Genomic DNA, 23652 nt, shown 5'->3' with positions numbered 1-23652 from the left:
TGCACTTCCCTAATGGCTAATGATGTTGAATGTCTTTTCATACCCTTATTTGTCATCTGTATATTCTCGTCAGTGAAATGTCTATTCAGGTGTTTTGTCCATTTTCTAATTTTTTTTTTACTGTAGAGCTTTGAGGTGAGGTTTTTTTAATCTATTCGGTGAATTTTATTGAATTCATAGGGTGCATTCCTTCATGAAAAATAATTTTTTTTTTAAAGATTTTATTTATTTGACACAGAGAGAAACAGCGAGAGCAGGAACACAAGCAGGGGGAGTGGGAGAGGGAGAAGCAGGCTTCCCAGGGAGCAGGGAGCCCGATGTGGGACTCGATCCCGGGACCCTGGGATCATGACCTGAGCTGAAGGCAGACGCTTAACGACTGAGCCACCCAGGCGCCCCATGAAAAATAATTTTTAAAAAAAGTTGTACAGGCATGCTTTGTGAGACAAACCGGTGAGATGAAGCCTGCTCAGACCGGACCAGAGCAGACACCAGCCCACACCACAGCCCACATGATGGTGCTTTTATTCAATACAAACAAACAGCAACAATGATAATAGGATGAGACCATAAATGCATGGAAACTTTCTGGGACTCCTGGCTAGGCTCTGACCAATCTATCATTCTTTTCTTACCAGCCAGGTAAACAACCGAGCTCATCTGCTAAGGCCAAAAATTTCAAACCTCTTAATCCAGTTAGAAATGACTACAACTGAGGACCTTTTCTCTGGCTAGCTGGCTTCCCCAATTCAGAGTTGTTAGCAGGTCAATTTCAGCATCACAGAAAGTCTCCTCCAGCTGGCTGTACCACATACTGGTGACAAGGAGAGCTTTAACATGTTCTGTGCTCAGGCTGCTGGGCCTCCGGACAGCTTGTGTCCTTCTGTGCACCTTGGTTCTGAGCATTCTGAGACTTGGTCAGCTACAGATAAAAGGGACCTACCAGCCTGTTCAGGGGCATGTTGTTAACAAGATAATCCATCACATCATCTAAATACTCCATTTTCTGCAGCCTGCCCCTTGTGGGAAGTGAGGAGGCCATCAAACACTTCCTTAAAGGAGGCAGTATTGCAGAACCCTGAATAGATGTCACCAGCCATCACCCCCAAGGGACTGGCCTGATCTTGGATGTTCTGCAGTAACCTTTGGACATTGGACAGCAGAGTGTGGCACGTGGTCTGCAGCTGCTGAGTCAGGTGGCGGGCAATAGCAAGAGGACGTGACTCAAAGTGCTCAGCACAGTGGGACTCATCTGTATCATCATAGCCAATGCTCTTCCACTCCACCCAGGAGAGACAGAACATATCCTGAGCACCTTGAATTTTCTGGTTGGCACTATGCACATTCTTCCTGGCAAATTCGATCGGATTAGCAGTGGAATGGAGCTGAGAAATGGTCTCTTGGCTTTTTTGCTTGGCTTCTTTAACCTTGCTGAGAGCCTGCTGGTAGACACATGAGCAGAGCTTGGCAGACAGGGATCCCAGTCTAATGTAATAATTTGGCTTCTGAACTGTATCAAATCCTTCAACTTTTTTTGCTTCTTTTTCTATTCTTTCTCAGTGAGAGGGAGGTACTGGTCCACCAACAACTCTGATTTGGTGAGCGTATTTTCTACTCCACTGCTCACCATCTGCACCATTCGACCTCCCAAGACTGTGTTAATGCTGCCATTGACCATAGACTTGGTCTTCTCCACGCTGCCTGTCACCACTCCTTTGGTCTTGTCCATCACCCCAGTGATGGTGCTGGCCATGGAATCCTTGGCCCCGGTCACAGTAGTGTCACAGTATCTTTTGCCCCGGTCATAATACCTCTGGCATTGGCAACAACTTTGTTTGTTGGCTGATTCAGAATAGGCAGTTTCTCCTCAACCCTGTCTAGCCCCTTACAAGCATAGGTATTGGCAACCGCAATTTGTGGCTCTAGCTTCTGGATGATGGGCAGAGCACTGGTCACAGCCACGGAAGTGATGGTCTTCACACCCTTCTTTGCCATCTTGCACACAGACTTCAAGAGTAGATTTAGTTTGTAAGAAACTGCGAGACTGTCTTCCAAAGTGGCTGTACCATTTTGCATTCTATTCCCAGCAGCAATGAATGAGAGTTCCTGCTGCTCTGCATCCTCATCAGTATTTGGTGTTGTCAGTGTTTTGGCTTTTGGCCATTCTAATAGGTGTGTACATCACGGTGTTCTTATGGAGCCCTCCTTTACTTTGTGTCATTGCAAGATACTCCAGATTCCTCCTATATATTTCCTGCCCCAGTCCTAGAAGTTTCTCCAAGAGCCCTGGTACTTTTGGTGGAGAATGCTCATCTTGTTTTTTTCACATAACTACAGCATTAAGATCTAGTCATATATTTGTTTAAAAACTTCCCCAATTTGGAACTCTCTTGTCCTGTTGGTGGGAATGCAAACTGGTGCAGCCACGTAGAAAACAGTATGGAGGTTCCTTAAAAAATTAAAAATGGAACTGCCCTACAACCCAGCAATTGTACTACTAGGTATTTACCCAAAGAATACAAAAATACTAATTCAAAGGGATACATGCACCCTGATATTTATAGCAGCATTATCTATAATAGCCAAATTATGGAAGTAGCCCATGTCCATCAATTGATGAATGGATAAAGAATATATATATATATATATATATATATATATATATATATATATCTCACATCTTCTATATAAAATGGAATACTACTCAGCCATAAGAAAGAATGAAATCTTGCCTCAGCAATGACATGGATGGAGCTAGAGAGTATTAAGTTAAACAAAATAAGTCTGTCAGAGAAAGACAAATATCATGACTCCTAGAAGTAGATTTGCTTCGTCAAAGGGCCCATGCATTTGCACTTTGTTATACATATTGCGAAAATTGCTCTGTTGTATGGTTGTACCAATTTATGCTGGCTCCAGTAATATATGATGGTGCCTACTTCCCCACAGCTTTGTCAACACATTTGGCAAAACTTTGGGATTTGTACCAGTCTGATGAGTGGATGTATGTCCAGGTAGTATCAATTCACATTTCTCTTAAGAATCATCTGTATTTCAAGCCTTTCTCAAGAAGCAAGAAAGGTCTCAAGTACACAACCTAACCCTACACCTAAAGGAGCTGGAGAAAGAACAGCAAATAAAGCCTAAACCCAGCAGGAGAAGAGAAATAATAAAGATCAGAGCAGAAATCAATGAAATAGAAACTAAAAGAACAGTAGAACAGATCAACGAAACTAGGAGCTGGTTCTTTGAAAGAATTAACAAGATTGATAAACCCCTGGCCAGACTTATCAAAAAGAGAAGAGAAATGACCCAAATCAACAAAATCATGAATGAAAGAGGAGAGATCACAACCAACACCAAAGAAATACAAACAATTATAAGAACATATTATGAGCAACTCTATGCCAGCAAATTAAATAACCTGGAAGAAATGGATGCATTCCTAGAGATGTACCAACTACCAAAACTGAACCAGGATGAAATAGAAAACCTGAACAGACCTATAACCACTAAGGAAATTGAAGCAGTCATCAAAAATCTCCCAAAAAACAAAAGCCCAGGGCCAGATGGCTTCCCAGGGGAATTCTACCAAACATTTCAAGAAGAATTAATACCTATTCTTCTGAAACTGTTCCAAAAAATAGAAATGGAAGGAAAACTTCCAAACTCATTTTATGAGGCCAGCATTACCTTGATCCCAAAACCAGACAAAGACCCCATCAAAAAGGAGAATTACAGACCAATATCCCTGATGAACATGGATGCAAAAATTCTCACCAAAATACTAGCCAATAGGATCCAACAGTACATTAAAAGGATTATTCACCATGACCAAGTGGGATTTATCCCTGGGCTGCAAGGTTGGTTCAACATCCGCAAATCAATCAATGTGATACAATACATTAACAAAAGAAAGAACAAGAATCATATGATCCTCTCAATAGATGCAGAAAAAGCATTTGACAAAGTACAGCATCCTTTCTTGATCAAAACTCTTCAGAGTATAGGGATATAGGGTACATACCTCAATATCATAAAAGCCATCTATGAAAAACCTACAGCGAATATCATTCTCAATGGGGAAAAACTGAGAGCTTTCCCCCTAAGGTCAGGAGCGCGGCAGGGATGTCCACTATCACCACTGCTATTCAACATAGTATTGGAAGTCCTAGCCACAGCAATCAGACAACAAAAAGAAATCAAAGGCATCCAAATCAGCAGAGAAGAAGTCAAACTCTCACTCTGCAGATGATAGGATACTTTATGTGGAAAACCCAAAAGACTCCACCCCAAAACTGCTAGAACTCATACAGGAATTCAGTCAAGTGGCAGGATATAAAATCAATGCACAGAAGTCAGTGGCATTCCTATACACCAACAACAAGACAGAAGAAAGAGAAATTAAGGAGTCGATCCCATTTACAATTGCACCCAAAACCATAAGATACCTAGGAATAAATCTAACCAAAGAGACAAAGGATCTGTACTCAGAAAACTATAAAATACTCATGAAAGAAATTGAGGAAGACACAAAGAAATGGAAAAACGTTCCATGCTCATGGATTGGAAGAACAAATATTGTGAAGATGTCAATGCTACCTAGAGCAATCTACACATTCAATGCAATCCCCATCAAAATACCATCCACTTTTTTCAAAGAAATGGAACAAATCATCCTAAAATTTGTATGGAACCAGAAAAGACCCCGCATAGCCAGAGGAATGTTGAAAAAGAAAAGCAAAGCCGGCAGCATCACAATTCCGGACTTCCAGCTCTATTACAAAGCTGTCATCATCAAGACAGCATGGTACTGGCACAAAAACAGACACATAGATCAATGGAACAGAATAGAGAGCCCAGAAATGGACCCTCAACTCTATGGTCAACTCATCTTTGACAAAGCAGGAAAGAATGTCCAATGGAAAAAAGACAGTCTCTTCAACAAATGGTGTTGGGAAAATTGGATAGCCACATGCAGAAGAATGAAAGTGGACCATTTCCTTACACCACACACAAAAATAGACTCCAAATGGTTGAAAGACCTCAATGTGAGACAGGAGTCCAACAAAATCCTAAAGGAGAACACAGGCAGCAACCTCTTTGACTTCAGCCGAAGCAACTTCTTCCTAGAAACATCGCCAAAGGCAAGGGAGGCAAGGGCAAAAATGAACTATTGGGACTTCATCAAGATAAAAAGCTTTTGCAAAGCAAAGGAAACAGTCAACAAAACCAAAAGACAACCGACAGAATGGGAGAAGATATTTGCAAATGACATATCAGATAAAGGGCAAGTATCCAAAATCTATAAAGAACTCATCAAACTCAACACCCAAAGAACAAAGAATCCAATCAAGAAATGGGCAGAAGACATGAACAGACATTTTTCCAAAGAAGACATCCAAATGGCCAACAGACACATGAAAAAGTGCTCAATATCGCTCGGCATCAGGGAAATCCAAATCAAAACCTCAATGAGATACCACCTCACACCAGTCAGAATGGCTAAAATTAACAAGTCAGGAAATGACAGATGTTGGCGGGGATGCGGAGAAAGGGGAACCCTCCTACGCTGTTGGTGGGAATGCAAGCTGGTGCAGCCACTCTGGAAAACTGTATGGAGGTTCCTCAAAAAGTTGAAAATAGAGCTACCATATGATCCAGCCATTGCACTACTGGGTATTTACCCCAAAGATACAAAAGTAGGGATCCGAAGGGGTACGTGCACCCCGATGTTTATAGCAGCAATGTCCACAATAGCCAAACTGTGGAAAGAGCCAAGATGTCCATCAACAGATGAATGGATAAAGAAGATGTGGTATATATATACAATGGAATATTATGCAGCCATCAAAAGGAATGAGATCTTGCCATTTGCAATGACGTGGATGGAACTGGAGGGTATTATGTTGAGTGAAATAAGTCAAACAGAGAAAGACATGTATCATATGATCTCACTGATATGAGGAATTCTTAATCTCAGGAAACAAACTGAGGGTTGCTGGAGTGGGGGGTGGGGTGGGAAGGATGGGGTGACTGGGTGATAGACACTGGGGAGGGTATGTGCTCTGGTAAGCGCTGTGAATTGTGCAAGACTGTTGAATCTCAGATCTGTACCTCTGAAACAAATAATGCAATATATGTTAAGAAAAAAAAAAAGAAGAAGAAGAAGGTAGCGGGAGGGGAAGAATGAAGCGGGGGAAATCGGAGGGGTAGACGAACCATGAGAGACGATGGACTCTGAAAAACAAACAGGGTTCTAGAGGGGAGGGGGGTGGGAGGATGGGTTAGCCTGGTGGTGGGTATTGAGGAGGGCACATTCTGCATGGAGCACTGGGTGTTATGCACAAACAATGAATCATGGAACACTTCATCTAAAACTAATGATGTAATGTATGGGGATTAACATGAGAATAAAAAAAAAAATCATCTGTATTTCTTTTCTATAAAAATGTCTGTTCATATCCTTTGGCCATTTTTCTCGTGGGTTGTTTTTTATGTTGTAATAATTTGCACAAACTCTTATATATTAGAAAGACTCAGTTCTTTATCTTTGAATCTGGTTTGTCATTTACCTTTTGACTTGGCTTATAGTCTCTTTTGCCAGGCAAAATGTTTTTATTATTTATATAATCAAGTTTAGCAGTCTTTTATGGTATGTGGATTTAGGACAACTCCCGTACCCCTTTTCTCTTTCAGAGTGTTCTTAGCTATTTTGAACTTCAATTGTTTAAGAAAAAAAAAAAAAAAGATAAATGGGGCACCAGGCTGGCTCAATTGGTAGAGCATGCAACTCAATCTTAGAGTCGTGAGTTTGAGCCCCATGTGGGGTGTAGAGCTCACTTTAAAAAAGATAAATAGATAAAACAAAAAACCTGTTTTTATTACACCTATGAGCCACACCTTGCAGCAATCTGAAAGGACAAAGGAGTGCAGGGCATCTGCACAAATTTTAGGTTTGTTCTAGCTCTGTGAAAAAGGGCTCTTGGTACTTTGATACAGATTGCATTAAATCTGTAGATTGCTTTGTATACTATGGACATTTTAATATTTGTTCTTCCAACCCATGAGCATGGGATGTCTTTCCATTTCTTTGCATCATCTTGAACTTCTTTCATCAGTGTTCTATAGTTTTCAGAGTACAGGTCTTTCACCTCTTTGGTTAAGTTTATTCCTAGATAATTTTATTGTTTTTGGTGCAATTGTAGATGGGATTTTTTTTCTTTTTTAAGATTTTATTTATTTATTTGAGAGAAAGAGAAAGAGAGAGCGAGCATGGGAAGAGGCAGAGGGAGAAGGAGAAGCAGACTCTCCGCTGAACAGGGAGCCGGATGTGAGGCTCCATCCCAGGACCCTGAGATCATGACCTGAGCTGAAGGCAGATGGTTAACTGACTGAGCCACCCAGGTGCCCCTGGGATTGTTTTCTTAATTTCACTTTCTGCTGTTTCATTATTAGTGTATAGGAATGCAACAGATTTCTGTACATCAGTTTTATATCCTGCAACTTTACTGAATTCATGTATCAGTTCTAGTGGTTTTTTGGTGGAATCTTTAGGGTTTTCTATATATAATATTATGTCATCTGCAAATAATGACAGCTTTACTTCTTCCTTACCAATTTGGATGCCTTTTATTTCTTTATGCTCTCTAATTGCTGTGGCTAGGACTTCCAGTACTGTGTTGAATAAAAGTGGTGAGAGTGGACATCCTTGTCTTGTTCCTGATCTTAGTGGAAAAGCTCTCAGTTTTTCTCCATTGAGTATGATGTTGGCTGTGGGTTTTTCATATAAAGCCTTTATTATGTTGAGATATGTTCCCTCTAGACCTACTCTGCAGAGGGTTTTTATCATGAATGGATGTTGTAGTTTATCAAATGCTTTTTCCACATCTATTGAAATAATCATATGGTTTTTATCCTTTCTCTTATTGATGTGATGTGAGATTGTTCTCTTAATTTCACTTTCTGCTGTTTCATTATTACTGTACAGGAATGCAAAAGATTTCTGTACATTGATTTTGTATCCTTAAGTTGATTTTTCAATTAAAAAAAATACTTTAAATTTCAGCTGGAAAAATAAACATGTGAGAATATAAAATGATAAAAGATTATACTAACAGACTAGGATATTTAAGAAGACTAGCTTTATATGACTTTAAAACAAATTACAAGGCAACAATAATTAAAATAATATGGTACTAGCTCAAGATTAGACATACAACTTACTGAAAGAGAATCACTTGCCCAGACATAGAGCACATCATATATCAAAATGTGAATATGTGATAAAGGAAAGAATGAAAAAGTACTTAAGAGAAGTTATAATTATTTAAAGATTTATTTTATTTATTTATTTATTTGAGACAGAGAGAATGAGAGAGACAGAGAGCACATGAGAGGGGGGGAGGGTCAGAGGGAGAAGCAGACTCCCTGCCGAGCAGGGAGCCCGATGCGGGACTCGATCCCGGGACTCCCAGGATCATGACCTGAGCAGAAGGCAGTTGCTTAACCAACTGAGCCACCCAGGCGCCCCTTGAGAAGTTATAATTATTTAATAAATGCACTTGACATAGAAATATTTTAAAAATTGGGGGAATCTATTGAGTAATATATCACACCATATACAAAAAAATATACTGTAGGAGGATTAAAGAGTTAAACATCAAAAATCAAATTGTAACTAGAAGATTCCTAAATTAAAATTCAAAATTTGCATCAATACCTGTGATTACACAAACATTTACATCTTTAGCATGTTGAAAAGTTCTAAGAGTGAGCAACATATATTATGATCCAAGAGTAATAACCTCAAAGAAACTGGTTAAGGAAAAACCACATCAACGTAGACAAAGGATAGGAAGAAATAACTCACAATAGAAGAACCTCAACTAGAAAAATTATTGGGAAAATTTCAGGGTCAACAGTAATCAAAGAGATTGAAAATAAAACAATAACAAAGAATCATTTAACTATAAAATTTATAGAAAATGTTAATACGTAATATTGGTGAAAGGTCACTCATAAATTACTGGGGGCTATCATAAAAATGTTTTTACCACCTGACCCAGAAATTCTCTTTGGAGAATTCATATATAATGCAAAAGACATACAAAGTTACAGGCCATAAAGATGTTCATAAATCATTATTTAGCCTGGCAAAGTCAGAAAAAACTTAAATACCTGATAGTTGAGGAACTGTTAAGTGTGATGTAGTCACCGAACCACATCTGGCATTAAAAATGGTTGCTAGAAAAACTAGCAACATCTGATACCTGAGCTGGATAGAGTCTCCACTGGACCCGAATCAAAATTCTGATGTCTTGATGGTTAAAAACAAATAAGCATCCCCCTTTCCAGAATTCCGCCTTAGCTTGGATTCTTTCTAGCTAGAGGGGCTACTACACATATGAAGAAAACTGGAAGGGAATAAAGAAAGATCATTGCTTTACCAGGGTGCTGGGATTAGGGATGCCTTTTTTCTCCATATTCCAATGAACTGTGCTATATTGTTCTTACAATAATTTAAAATATAGTGCTCATTTAAGAAATGACCTCTTAAAAAACAAACAAAAAAACAAAAAAAACCCAAAAGAAATGACCTGTTTCTAATTTAAACAATAGATAGTTCCTCATTTATATAATGGGAATAATAATAGCACCTAAAGATAAAGAAACAAAGGCCCAACGAGGTCCAAGCAACTTGCCCAAGGTCATTCAGTATGTGAACGGCAGTGCCAGGCCTCAAAGCCAGGTTGTCTGACAAAGTACATGCCTTAACCACAAGGATATACTGTCTCCTGTGAGTGCACCACAACATAACAAGAAAAAATGAACAACCAAGAGGCTAGATCTGTGATATAAAAGACCATCACTAAGTCCCAATGGATAAATGAGTGCAGAACACGAGCGAATAATTTGCTTGGGAGAAAATGCAGCTTGTTTGCTAAGCCTGTTCTAGCTAGAAACTTATCTGATCCTCCCTCACGCTAGCTACCAGGTCCTCCAGTCCTGGCCCTCATGCCAACCCCAGGGGCCCAAAGCACCCATCTCTCCCTGCTGTGCTTCATCAGCGAGGTCATGGGGACTTTGCAGTGGGGACCCCCTTTCAACCCAGGCCCCCACACTTACATGATCAGCCACATTGGTGTGGCCTCCTGCATGGATGAGGGCCCGGGCCACGTCCTCAGAGCCACAGAGGACTGCGTAGTGGAGGCAGCTCTGTTTTTTCTAGAAGGAAACAGGCATCAGTGCCATGTCCTGAAAGCCCCTCACAGTGGGGCTTTGGGATCCATTACTCCATTTGTGTCTCACAACCCCCGGGACAATTACCCCCTTGAACCCTGAGGCTGGAGAAATTAATTGCCTTGCCCAGGCCTGGTGATGAGTAAAAGGAGCTCACTGTGGTCCTGGCTTTTCCTTGCCTCCTGTCACAAACTCCAGAACATATATCAAAGCCTGCACAATTCCTAGGCTGGTAAAGACACGCAGAGTATACTCTGAGGTTTTCAAAGAGAGGAATAAGTAAGATTTGCTAGCACAGAGCAAACCCCACCTGGCACGCACTGCCCCGCTAGATCTGGTCTCAGCACGTCCGGGCAGGAGCTGGGCAGCGCCAGGGCAAGGCTTCATCCCGATGGGCCTTCTAAGTGCCCTCCTTCAATCCAAGGGCACCCCCGGTCAAACAACGATCTCACATGCGATACCCCCTCCCCCTAACTCTGCCAGGCAGACCTCTCTAGGCAATCAGGGGTCCCAGACTGCCCAGACTGTTCCCCCAGGACTTTCAGTTTTAAAACCAGGATGGTATGGGGTAAACTGGGACGAGCTGGTCACCCTCCCAAAGTCCTATCTGAACTGAGTACACAGGGTGAGTGGGAACCAGTCCACCTCCCAATGGCAAATGTACTCCCTTTGGGTTAGCCCCCACTCCAGAGACCCTGTGAGGGGTGGGGGTGTCCAGGTAGAATGTGCCCACTACCAGAAACCTCAAGCCAAGGCAAGAGCACAAGGCCCAGTGCAGTGGGCAGCTCTAGCCCTGCCAATGACCACCAGCTGGACACGACCTCCCCAGTCCCTAAACTCCTATGCTGCTGCTGCTGGGGAGATGGCCTTGAGATTTCACTTCTTGTGCCCCCTTCCAGTCCTGAGCACTGTGCTGGGCACAGAGACACGGTTGCTGCCCAAAGAGCAACACTGTGCCGATGGAAGGACCTAGCTGGGTGCCCTGGGGCAGCTGCTTCCACCCTCTGGGTGGGCCTTGGTGTCATCCCGACACCCTGGGGAAGCAAGGTGTACCTGCTAGGGGAGTTCTGCAAATTAAGTGTTTTGTGACTTATAAAGTATTATTCACATCGAAGGGGGGGGCAGTTAACATTGATATTATTATTGAATTTACGTTTGTCATTTTGCTACTTATTTTCTGTATGTCTCCTGTCTTTTTTGTTCTTCGTTTCTCCTTGGTTGCCTTCTTTTGTGTTAAATATTTCTAGCATACTAGTTTAATTCCTGGGCTTTTTCACTATTTTTGCTAGCATATTTTATTTATTATTATTGCTTTATTATTGAAATTTAGAACAAATAGAGAATTCCAGACCCTGAAGCCATGCAATCAGCCAAGACAGATTATTTGTCATTGATCTAAAAGTAAAAAGCCAAACAAAACAAAAACGCCAACTCCCTAAGTCCACAACGCCCCTTTTTCCAGGACACGGAGAGAATTTCCAGTGGCTGACTTAAGGAGTCAGTAGTGAGAGAGAGAAGAGGCCTGCCCCAGGCTCCAGCTCCGGGGGCTGGTGGGGCTCCTGCACAGACAGGGCAAACCTTCCAGGCCTTGAGCTCTGCAGTCCGGGGAATAGGCTTTTCAGACTCAGCTTTGCTTCTTGCCAGCTTGTGACCCGCGAAAGTCACTGAATCTCTCTAAGCTTCCGTTTCTTCATCGGTATAACAGGGGTAATTTTTCTGAAGGGATTGTTATAAAGGGGACTCATGAACTACCAAGCACCCCGCAATAAGAAGACACCAACAGGTGCTGAGCTCCTAGCACGTCCCAGGCCCTGGGAGGAGTATTTACTCTTCACAGCATTGTAAAAACATGACTACGTAGCATTCCCCTATTATAGTTGGAAAATGAAGCTCAGAGAATTTAAGTGACTTGGCCTCGGTCACAGAGCCCCGCAGTGGAGAAGCCAAGACCAGACCCCAGGCCTGCTGCCTGAGGGCCCCTATTCACACACGTTCAGGAATCACTGTGGCTGCTACCGTGGGCACGGTTAGAGTTAGGCTTCAGAAGCCAAGGGCAGACATCCGTCCCGGGGGAGGACTGACTACCTGGGTGAGGGCGTTCACACAGCTCCCGGCCTCAAGGAGCAGCTGTACACAGTCAGGGTGGACACCTTCAGCCGCCACATGCAGGGCAGTCAGACCTTCCTGAAACACACGGGGAGAGGTCTGAGGATGGCAGGGAGGCTGAGGCCAGACCCTGAGGGGAGAGGGACCCCTCCCGCTAGGGCTCCAGGGCTCTGGGAGCTCTCCATGGCCATGCTACTGAGGACAATAACCTGCATCATTATCTGTGGTTCCCTGAGCCCCATACCTGATTTTCTCACATTGAGGAGCATGTGGTACATTGACTCCCACCTCCACATCCCTGCTCACGTTCTCCCCCTCCAAGCTGCCTCACCCCCTGCTGTCTATTCCTTCTTACTCCAGGAAGCCTCTAGCAGGGGAAAATCAGGCTGCACCTCGGGCCGTCCGTTCCTCGAAAGCAGGGAGCGAGCGAGCATCTCTGCATCCTCTGGGTGATGACTCACCGCGTTCTGCTCCTCCAGGTCCAGCCTGATGTCCACAAGCCGCCGCAGCACAGCCAGGTGGCCCTGGCCGGCAGCCAGGTGAAGGGCCGTGTTCCCCTCCTGCAGGCAGAAGGGCTCCCGAGGGACCGGTAGAATCATAGACCCTTCAAGGCCCTGGGGACCTGCTGGAAATGCCCCTCATTGTATAGACATGGAAGCTGAGGTCCAGAGAGGGGAAGTGACACATCGGGGGTCACAGACCGAGTCGATGAAAAACTGCAGCCCCGAACCCTAGGCCAATGTCTCCCTGCCTGTGAGAAGTGTGCCCCAAACTACAACCAGGGGCAGTTACAAGGGCCAAGTCCTGGTCTTTCCTCACACTTGAAGGCAGACACAATACTTGGGGGGAAAAACAATCCCTACTTTCCATGCCCCTGTCCAAAGCCAGTCCCTCTTTGAGCCATCCTCAATCCATCCCCTTCCCTTGCTCAAGGCCACAGCTCCAAGGACTCTCCTTGGCACTCAGGTTGTGCCTGGGCAGCCAGCTGCATGGCCCAATTCAAGATGGTAGTTTCTCACTGAATAGTGTGGTCGCGCTGACCATACTACTTAAAACCACAACTCTGGGGACGCCTGGGTGGCTCAGTGGGTTAAGCGTCTGTCTTTGGCTCAGGTCATGATCTCGGGGTCCTGGGATCAAGCCCTGTGTTGGGCTCCCTGATCAGTGGGGAGCCTGCTTCTCCCTCTCCCTCTGCCCCTCCCCCTGCTTGTGCTCTCGCTCACGCGCGTGCTCTCTCTCTCTAATAATAAAATCTTAAAATAAAACAAAACTGCAGTTCCCACCCTCTGTCCTCCTAATCCCCTGATCTTGCTGGACTTTTCTTTCTCTTTTCCCCCATAGCACTGATAACACACTATCATTTGCTTGTATACTATGCTTATTATTTATTGTCTGACTCTTCCTGCTAGAACATAAACACCTCAAGGGCAGGGATTTCTGTCTGTTTTTGTTCTCCAGTGTTTCCTCAAGTGCCTAGAATAAGGCCTGGGGCACATGGCAGACATTCAATAAAATATTTGTTCAATGAGTAAATACTGTGATGGAGAGATTGACATGTGTCTCCTGGAACTTGAGAACCACAGGGCTGGTAATTGTCTCACACTTGAGAGTCTAAAGGTGACTTGTATCACTGTGGCTCCCCTGGGTGTGGCAAAGGGCACGCTGTTCTTTGTATCAGAAGTGGCTCCTGCCAAGGGCAGCCTGATGGGGTTGTCCTTAAAGGGATCTTTCCGCAGGGGCATGTGGGTGGCTCAGTCAGTTAAGCATCCGACTTTTGATTTCAGCTCAGGGCATGATCTCAGGGTCATGAGCTCGAGACCCATATCAGGCTCCGTGCTCGGCGGGGAGTCTGCTTCTCCATCTCCCTCTGCTCCTCTAAAAATAAATAAATCTTTTTTTTTTTAAGGGAATCTTTCTGCAGAGGACAAGTGCGTGGTGAAGGGGCCCCAGCAAAGAGGAGGAGAGCTGGAAGGGGCCAGCCAGAGAAGAAGTATGTCTCTCAGGAAGAACCACACGTGGAGAACCAGAGCAGGGGCCCCTGAGGGAACCCGCAAAGGCATCAGAAGGGACAAGCCAGCTTCAGCCATTCATCACGCCCAGAAGGGCTCTGGGATACATCTAGCTACACCAGTCATGGGGGCTTCTAGCTCAAGGTCCTTTCCTCCGCCCTAGCCTGTCTCAGCACCTTCCTGAGGAAGGAATCAAGACATGCACATCAGACCAGAACTCTTAAGGGCCCAGTGAGGGGGTGAACAAATAGCAATGCCAAAGTGGTACTTAAAGCAGCTATAGACATACCTCCCCTCATGAGAACTCCACACATACATAAAACAACTATATCCTATGGGATCGAAGGTGAAACATTTAAATTTCTTCTATGATCATTACCACGTTGCATTAATAAATAAAAGTTAAGTTTAAAAAAATCCCCTCAATGACAAATGTCCCCTGAACAAACAAACAAAAACAAAATGTCCCCTGAACAGCCTTGTTTGCTTCTTGCCCACCATCTCCGCAAATGTGCGCACAGCTGCCTACAGCTGCTGCCGGCGCAGGCTGGGCTGGGGGAGGGGGCGGCCACGGTGTGAAGTCTGTGTTCCAGGAGACACAAAGGAAGTGGTGAACCGTGGGGGCCAATATGTGCCCCCAAGTAGCAGGGCTGTGAAGACAGGGGCAGGGTTTTGTTTTCCCTCTGGGTTATAAATATCCACATACTGCTCTTTTTTTTTTTTTTCAAGATTTTATTCATTTATTTGACAGAAAGAGAGAAAGCACACGCACAAGCAGCGGGAGTGGCAGGCAGAGGGAGAGGGAGAAGCAGGCTTCCTGCCGAGCAGGGAGCCGGATGCGGGGCTCGATCCTAGGACCCCGAGATCATGACCTGAGCTGAAGGCAGACACTTAACTGACTGAGCCACCCAGGCGTCCCACACACATCTTGCTCTTTGAAGGTGCAGGTGGCACAGCCCCCCTAACAGAGCAACTCTCACTCTATCTGGGCGGGTAGGGGGCTCAGAGGCAGGAGAGCTGGGCAGAAGGAGGCCATGGCATTGGGCTCAGTGTCCTCGCCCCTCCTCCTGTGAGGATGCCCAGGCTATCTCTGGGACGCCTTGTCAGCAGCCCCCTCGATATTCCCAGGGGATTTAATCACTCCCTCTGGACTCTCAAAGCCTCCCTAACATCACAACACCTGTGGCGTGCCCTGTGTTGTCACAGGACCATCTTAGCAGGCTGTGGGGTCCTAGCAGGCGTCAGACCTTTAACGGCACTGGGTCTTGAAAAGCATATTATTATGCCTCCTGCCCAAATGAAATTCAAAATGAAAACATCTTTCACCTGAAAATACAAAACTTAACAGGGGCATGCAATTTTTTTTAAAAAGAATTTTTTAGGGCGCCTGGGTGGCTCAGTTGGTTAAGCGACTGCCTTCGGCTCAGGTCATGATCCTGGAGTCCCGGGATCGAGTCCCGCATCGGGCTCCCTGCTTGGCAGGGAGCCTGCTTCTCCCTCTGACCCTCCCCCCTCTCATGTGCTCTCTCTCTCTCATTCTCTCTGTCTCAAATAAATAAATAAAATCTTAAAAAAAATAAAAATAAATAAAAAGAATTTTTTATTTATTCATTTGAGAGAGAGTGAGTGAGAGCACAAGCAGGGGGGAGGGGCAGAGGGAAAGGGAGAAGCAGACTCCCAGCTGAGCAGGGAGCCCAAAACAGGGCTAGATCCCAGGACCCCGGGATCTCGACCTGAGGCAAAGGCAGACGCTTAACTGACTGAGCCACCCAGGCGCCAATAGGGTCATGCAATTTTAAAAGCTTCTTTCTAGAATTTCTGACTGCAAGATTCTGGGTAAGCTCATCAAAGCTGGGCTTTGCTTGTTTTCCAGTTTTGGTGTTCCTGCCCTCCTGGCACCCTGAATACAATCGTGTTTTAACCTCCGAGGTAGAAGCACCCTGGCAGGCGCTATCCTTCACTCCTCTCTGTACTCCCAGTTCTTGGCCCACATCCTACACAGTCTAGTCCAGAGCATGACCTGCTCAGCCCATTTCCAGAATGAAGGAAATCAGCCTGATCTGATTCTCAGGACCAAAAGGATGAGTGTAGACAGGTGGATTCGGTGCAAACCCCAAGGGCTTAGTGCCCCAGGAGGCAGCTTGAAGAGAGGGAGCTGCCCAGGGCTTGGCATCAGGTTGCCGGTTCCAAACCCAGCCCAACCTTTGTCTTGCTGTGTGACCCTGGCTAAAGCATCCCCCTCTCTGGACCTCTGATCTATAAAATGAGAAGGTTGATTGGTCCTCAATGAAGGACACTTCCAGTTCTAATACCCTGTGTTGCATTTGCCTGTCACTAGCTTATAAACAGAACTCCTCTATCCTGGCCAAGAACATTAATCAGAAGATTAATAATGGAGTTTGTCCCTTTACTGGAAGTGTTTAGAATTTGCTGCAACATACTTGCCTAATGATTCACAATGGCCCACTGAAATGAGTCATTTTCAGGGTAGTCCTCTGAGGCCCAGCCCTCACCTCTCCTCAGATTGATGAAATCCTGCTTGAAGCTCTCCACCCTGAACCAACTGTTCCCTCCTTCAGGCTCTCATCCCACTTTTGCCATGACCATAGTAGATGACTAAATGACAAAGAAAGTAAATAACCAGCGGGTATGTGGCCACCCACCCCCCCCAACTCTTCCTCTCACCTGAAACAACAGACAACCCCAAGGGCATCACAGTCCTGCTCAAACCCATTCCAGGCAGCACCACCAGCCAACAGATTTGCCATCCCAGCTCCCCACACCTGATCACAGCTTTCTACTAGGGTGGCAGCTCGGGTTCCTTGGATGAAAAACTGTGTCTTGGATATCTTTGAGCTCCTCATGCGCAGCACGGGACGGGCCCATAGCGTGTGCTTGAAAAATGGCTGCAGGATGAATATCCAACCCTCTCTGTCCTTGAGCCGCCTGCCCTTCCAACATCCTGGAGTCAGAAGTAGGCACAGGTCAGCTGCCAGAGAGCGCCCACCCCGGTCAGGAGCCCAGAGCTTGGACCTCCCCTGGGACCCAGTTACAGTACCTTGTCTTTCACACTGTGGTCACAGCCAGAGCCCACAAGGAAGTCCAGAGCATCCAGCTGCCCGTGTTCAGCAGCCCGATGGAACGCCGTCCTTCCCAGCTGACCGGGGAGGGGAAGAAAGTGACCCTTCTGTACTCTGTAGGAGGCACGCCCACACGGCCCACCTAGCCAACCACTCAGGGCTTGCAGGGGCCTCTCCTGCCCCAGTAACTCTCCCTTCCCCTTGTCCTACCACCTTACCTGGAAAGCCTAGACCCAACTTTCCAACAAGACCCACTGGGTGGGTTCCTCCCCCACTGAAATCCTTCTGTGGCTCCCTGCTGTCTACTGAATAAAGGACAGATTCCTGAGGCTTGAGGTCGGTGGAGATTTCCATGAGGGGCTCCCAACATGGCCCTGGCTCTCACTCCCAAAATTCCAGTCCATCTGAACTCACATGCAAAGGGCCTTTTCCACCTCTAAAGCTCTGACAATGCTCTTCTCTCTATTTACAAAATCTCCCTGCTTTCCAATCTTACCAACAAAATCCAGGTCACTCACTAAATGCCACCTCATCCAGGAAGCAGAAAGCAATAGCTCCCGTCTCTAACCTATCTAGTTAGTCCTCATCAGAACCTCTCTGAGGGAACTGACCATTTTCCTCCTATGTCCCGCTCATTTGTGCTCTAACACCCTTTCTAGACCAGCAGTTCCCTGAGGTGGGGTCCAGTCTGCACTACTCACAGCTCAAAGGATGCACTCAAGGAATGGGCAAGAGTGGCCCCAGGAGCCCCAAACCCAATGGGAAGGACAAGCAGCCTCGAGGCCACTCTCACCTTGTCAGCATGGTCCAGGGGCACATCCTCCAGGTCCTCCATTATGAACGCCAGCACCGGCACGTGGCCTTTTTGGGCCGCACAGTGTAGTAAGGTCAGGCCGTCCTGGAAACGAGGTGGTAGACCAGAGTGGTCCCTACAGTCTATGAAGGGGGGCCCTTCTCACACCCTGGCTGTCTCCCAAACCGTGAGTGTTTGCAATCCAGAACACAGCTTTCCCACGGAAACAACACAGTATGTAAATGGGGATGGACCCCTGAGCCACCCACGGGTGCCCCACTCAGCCTCAGAGGGGCTGGTGGGAGTCAGGATGCCAGAGTTCAAATCCCAGCTCCAGCATTGATCAGCAATGCAGTGTGGTCTTGACCAAGTTATGTGTACCTTCATGAGCCTCCATTTTCTCCTAGGTCAAACCAGGATAACCCCTGACTACCTCAGTTGGTGGCTGAGGGGGCATCACCTACAGGAAGTCTTTTTATACGCTGAAAAATAACTCAGGATGTAAGGTGAGGTTGTATAGCACTAACAGTCCCCAGAATACCCCTCACAGGACATTATTACAAGGTTACAACATCTGCTTGCCTTGATACGGCCCCAAATGAGAAAAGAGGTGACTAAGTGCCCAGGATCTGTCTCTAGGAGGTCACCTCCTAACCTTCCAGGGACGGCTGAGAGCTGATGGAATCTACAGAGACGAGGTGTTAAAAAAGGAGAAAGTAGACTCACAATGGAGTCACTTGTGCTAAGGCCCACCCACATCACCAAACCGAGACTTAATATCTAACCCAGCTGCAACTTCAGCCTCTCCCAGATAAGTAATCTTAACCAGTCAGTCTGGAATTTCCTGGTCAACACTAGGGATGAAATCCACCTGACAGACACCCCCACTGGCCCCCAAAGGAAGGTGATCTTGCCTAAAACAATCCACTCTTTGCTAGAATAACTTCCTTGCCCCACTGTCTTTTGCCTATAAAAGTCTTTCATTCTGTACAGCTCCCCAGAGCTCCTTTCTATTTGCTAGATGGGATGCTGCCCAATTCATGAATCATTGAATAAAGCCAATTAGATCTTTAAATTTACTCACTTGAATTTTGTTCTTTAACAGAGGGGAAGTGGCCAGGGTGGGAAGAGGCGTAGGCTGGAAGAAGGTCTCTTGGCCCCAGAAGCAATATTTAAGTGAGGGACGTTTGCAAATCCTATGTTTATAGCCCAGAGCTTCTACCAAGGCCTTGCATTATAGCTGGAGTGTTTGGAGTCTTGTTTTTCAAATAGATTGCAACCATCGATGGGTCATAAAAATCAATATATTGAATGATGTTGTACATCTTGACAGTAGTTTGGATTACACTGGAGTAAAATTTGTCAAATCTCAGTGAATATAAACTTAAGATTTTTGTATTTCATTTTAGATAAAGAAATTGAATTCTAGTTAATATTATGCATGCTGAAGTATTTAGAGGGAAGTATAGTGATGTCTGTAATTTATTTTGAAATGCTTCCAAAATTTATAAAGAACTCTAAAAGCTCATTAATGAGCTATTAAACAACCCAATTAAAAAATCATTTGGACACAAGGAAGATATATGGATGGCAAATTAGCACATAAAAAGATACCTAACATCATTAGTCATTATTGAAATGCAAATTAAGGGGCGCCTGGGTGGCTCAGTTGGTTAGGCGACTGCCTTCAGCTCAGGTCATGATCCTGGAGTCCCGGGATCGAGTCCCGCATCGGGCTCCCTGCTCGGCAGGGAGTCTGCTTCTCCCTCTGACCCTCCTCCCTCTCATGCTCTCTGTCTCTCATTCTCTCTCTCTCAAATAAATAAATAAAATCTTTAAAAAATAAAAATAAAAAATGAAATGCAAATTAAAACTACAAAGAGTTTCTAACAACAGAGTATGGAAAGGGGAAAAATGCTAACATTCCAGTGGAGAAACCTGGCCGACACCACTTTACCCACGTGATTAAGTGTGACATTATGGTTTATAATAAGAAATATGTATTTGGTCTTCATCCTATTTCTGTTAACAGAGCTCCTAAAACCCTTGGTATTTTCTAAGTGTACAGAGTGATTAAGGTGTCTATTGTTATGTTAATTTGGCGACAAGGGAAGCCCAAGGTAACCTGAAGATGGGGGCTGGTTGCCTGGGAAACCAACTCAATTAGAGGGTTAGAACTTTCAGTCCCACCCCCTGACCTCCAGGGAGGGGAGAGAGGCTGGAGGTTGAGTCAATCACCAATGACCAAGGATTTAATCTATCAAGCCTATGAAATGAAGCCTCCATAAAAATGCAAAAGGACAGCATTGGGAGAACTTGCAGGTTGGTGAACAAGAATGCATCCACGTGCCGGGTCCCACGTGCCGGGTCCCACGTGCCGGGTCCCACGTGCCGGGTCCCACGCTCCACAAGGACAAAAGTTCCTTTGTTGGGGACCTCACCCTATGTGTCTCTTCATCTGGCTATTGATTTGTGTCCTTTAATATCCTTTGGAATAAATTTGTGATCTAGTGAGTAAACTGGTTTCCTGAGTTCTGTGAGCCCCTCTAGCAAATTACCCAACCTTAAGGAGGAGGTCGTGGGAACCTCTGATTTATAGCCAGTCGGTCAGAAGCCCAGGTGATAGTGTGGACTTGGGATTGGCTTCTGAAATGGGGGCGGTCTTGTGGGACTGAGCCCTTAACCAGTGGAATCTGATGATATCTCCAGGCAGATAGTGTTGGAATTGGGTTAAATTTGTGGGATACCCAGTCAGTGTCCATGGGGAATTGAACTAATTGCTTGTGATATGGAAAAAACACACACATTAGAATTGGTGTCAGAACTGGATCAAGGTAACATCACCAGTGACAGGCCATATTGGTATTGATAAAGTTAATTCTTATATTGAGACCTACAAAATAGAGGCTGCCCCAGTGACCTGGCCCAGGTCACAAATCTAATCCTACCTCTGGGGCACCTGGGGGGCTCAGTCAGTTAAGCGTCTGCCTTCAGCTCAGGTCATGATCTCAGGGTCCTGGGATCGAGCCCTGCTTCGGGCTCCCTGCTCAGCTCAACTTCTCCCTCTCCCTCTGCTCCTCTCCCCTGCTCATGTTCTCTCTTTCTCTCAAATAAATACATATATATATGTGTGTGTGTGTGTGTGTATATATATATATATGTATAAACCTACCTCAGCCTGCACTTACAGGAAACCTAACATATGCCAATGACAACCTAACATACACTCAGCCGTACTAACTCCCCCTACCCTAGAAAACAGGACCCGCTAGCCTTACAAGGAAATCCCCCTCCCTAGCAGCCAATCCCGCCATTTCTGTTGTTGCTTTGGGGGGCTCTACAAAATTTGCTCTTGCCCCAAATCCCTCCAGAAGAGTGCTCAACTACTTTGAAGGGCTGTAGTCCCTCAATCCAGGAAAGGTTTTCTTTTGAATAAAGGACATCAAACTCACTACTAAACTATTTGCATTTTGGGGGCTCCTGGCTGGCTCAGTTGGTAGAGCATGTGACTCTTGATCTTGGGGTCATGAGTTGGAGCCCCACGTTGGGCACAGAGTTTACTTAATTAATTAAATTGTTTTTGTTTTGTCATTGCATAGTGTCCTATGCCCCCTGATAGGAGTCAGTGAAGGGCGCTGACCCCCGAAAAGGTAAGTCACCAGTGCAGAGAAGCCCAGCACTCTGACTCACTGGTGCTTCCTCCCTCATACCACAGAGCACCCCAATGAGCAGTGAGGGAGCGCCAGGCTCCCTAACGTGCCAGGCACTGAGCCAGCTACTTTATAGACAGCACTGAGCTGCTCCCTCAGCTCAGAGGTGAGTACTAGCATCCCCATTTTCCAAGGTGAAAACTGAGGCTCAGGATGCTTAAGTAATTTGCCCAAGGTCCCAGGACCAGAACTTTGCTCCTTCCACCCCACTGCACCACAAGGGAGGCAGGGCCGAGGGGGAGGTGGGAGGAGGCCCCAGCCTCTGTCTCCTTAAATCTTCTAACCACCTTCTGGGGTGTTACTTTGATTCCTCTTGTGTGAATAAGGAGGCTGCCCAGAGGGCTAGCGACTGTCCCAACATGACAGAGTGGTAAAGGGTCAGGGGCACCAAAAGAAAGAGGCTTTTAATGCTGACGGGAGAGGCACCCCCGCACTTCTCCCGGCCCCAGTGGAAACAGCTAGCATCCCAACTTCACAGGGCTGAGTTCAGCTGGGGCTTCTGGAGGGTTCTCAGAAGGCAAGGCAAGCTGGGATGGCAGAGTCACGTGGGGACTAAGACGGGGCAGAGCTGGGGGTAGATGGCAGAGGTGGGGGCACACCAGTGCAGCAGGGCCAAGGAAACAGAGAGGGCAGGGGCTTGGGGAGCAAGGGGGCTGCCAGCTGAGGCCTTACCTTGTTCTCACAGTGGATCTTGGCCCCAGAGTTGACCAGGATCTGGAGGATCCGTAAGTGGCCGAACCAGGCAGACAGGAGAAGCGCGTTCATCCCAAACTGGGGGAGAGGACACGGGGAGGAGGGGAGGTGAATGTGAGCAGGTGTGGCTGTGCCACCTGGGCCCATGTCTGCACTGAAAATCATACAACCATAAGGGACCATAAGTGCCACCCAGGCCAGGGAGCACCAAGGTTAAGGAATGTCAAAACCATGGCATTTTTTTATTTTTTATTTTTTAAATTTTTAAAAAAATATTTTATTTATTGGGATGCCTGGGTGGCTCAGTCAGTTAAGCGTCTGCCTTCAGCTCAGGTCATGATCCTAGGGTCCTGGGATCAAGTCCCACATAGGGCTCTTTGCTCAGTGCAGAGCCTGCTTCTCCCTCTGCCCCCTCCCCCACCCCTACCCCTGCTTATGCACTCTCTCTCTCTGACAAATAAATAAACAGAATCTTAAAAAAAAAAAAAAGACATTTTTATTTATTTGAGAGAGAGCACGAGTGGGGGGAAGGGGCAGGGGCAGAGGAAGAAGCAGACTCCCCACTGAGCACGGAGCTGGACACAGAGCTCAATCCCAGGACCCTGGGATCATGACGTGAGCCGAAGGCAGACGCTTCACAGGCTGAGCCACCCAAGCACCCCTCCACGGCATTTTTTTTTTTTTAAATAGAGGCTGAGACACTATTGCAAACTTTTGTTTTTGCTAAATAAAATTTAAAAATAGGGGCTCCTGGGTGGCTCAGCCAGTTGAGCATCCAAGTCTTGATTTCTGCTCAGGTCATGATCTCCTGGGTCATGAGAATGGCCCCACATCAGGCTCTGTGCTGGGCGTGGAGCGTGCTTGGGCTTCTCTCTCTCCCTCTCCTTCTGCCCCTCCCCCGCTGGTGCTGTCAATAAATAAATAAATAAATAAATAAATAAATATAAAACAGCTACCATCTATTCTCCCCATCACTTAATAAAGAAGAAACATTTTAACATAAAAAATCTGGGAGAGGG

The 23652-nt window shown here is 45.8% G+C and overlaps 1 protein-coding gene and 1 pseudogene across 1 annotated transcript in view; both read right to left on the bottom strand.

Moving 5' to 3' along the window:
• ANKDD1A (ankyrin repeat and death domain containing 1A) overlaps positions 1-22705 on the bottom strand; it is a 35547-nt gene extending 12842 nt beyond the window's left edge. The window contains exons 1-6 of the mRNA XM_044918174.1: positions 22613-22705; positions 18231-18335; positions 17416-17514; positions 12810-12908; positions 12328-12426; positions 10129-10227 (exon numbers count right to left, since the gene is read on the bottom strand). Of these exons, the coding sequence (XP_044774109.1) occupies positions 10129-10227; positions 12328-12426; positions 12810-12908; positions 17416-17514; positions 18231-18335; positions 22613-22705 (594 nt within the window). The remainder of the gene's footprint in view (positions 1-10128; positions 10228-12327; positions 12427-12809; positions 12909-17415; positions 17515-18230; positions 18336-22612) is intronic.
• LOC110583710 lies at positions 833-2868 on the bottom strand (annotated as a pseudogene).
• Positions 22706-23652: the final 947 nt, after the last annotated feature.

The sequence above is a fragment of the Neomonachus schauinslandi genome, chromosome 9 (assembly GCF_002201575.2).
Source record: "Neomonachus schauinslandi chromosome 9, ASM220157v2, whole genome shotgun sequence".
Lineage (NCBI taxonomy): Eukaryota > Metazoa > Chordata > Mammalia > Carnivora > Phocidae > Neomonachus > Neomonachus schauinslandi.
The sequence above is the reverse complement of the archived record's forward strand: the minus strand, read 5'-3'. Positions and strand labels throughout refer to the sequence as shown.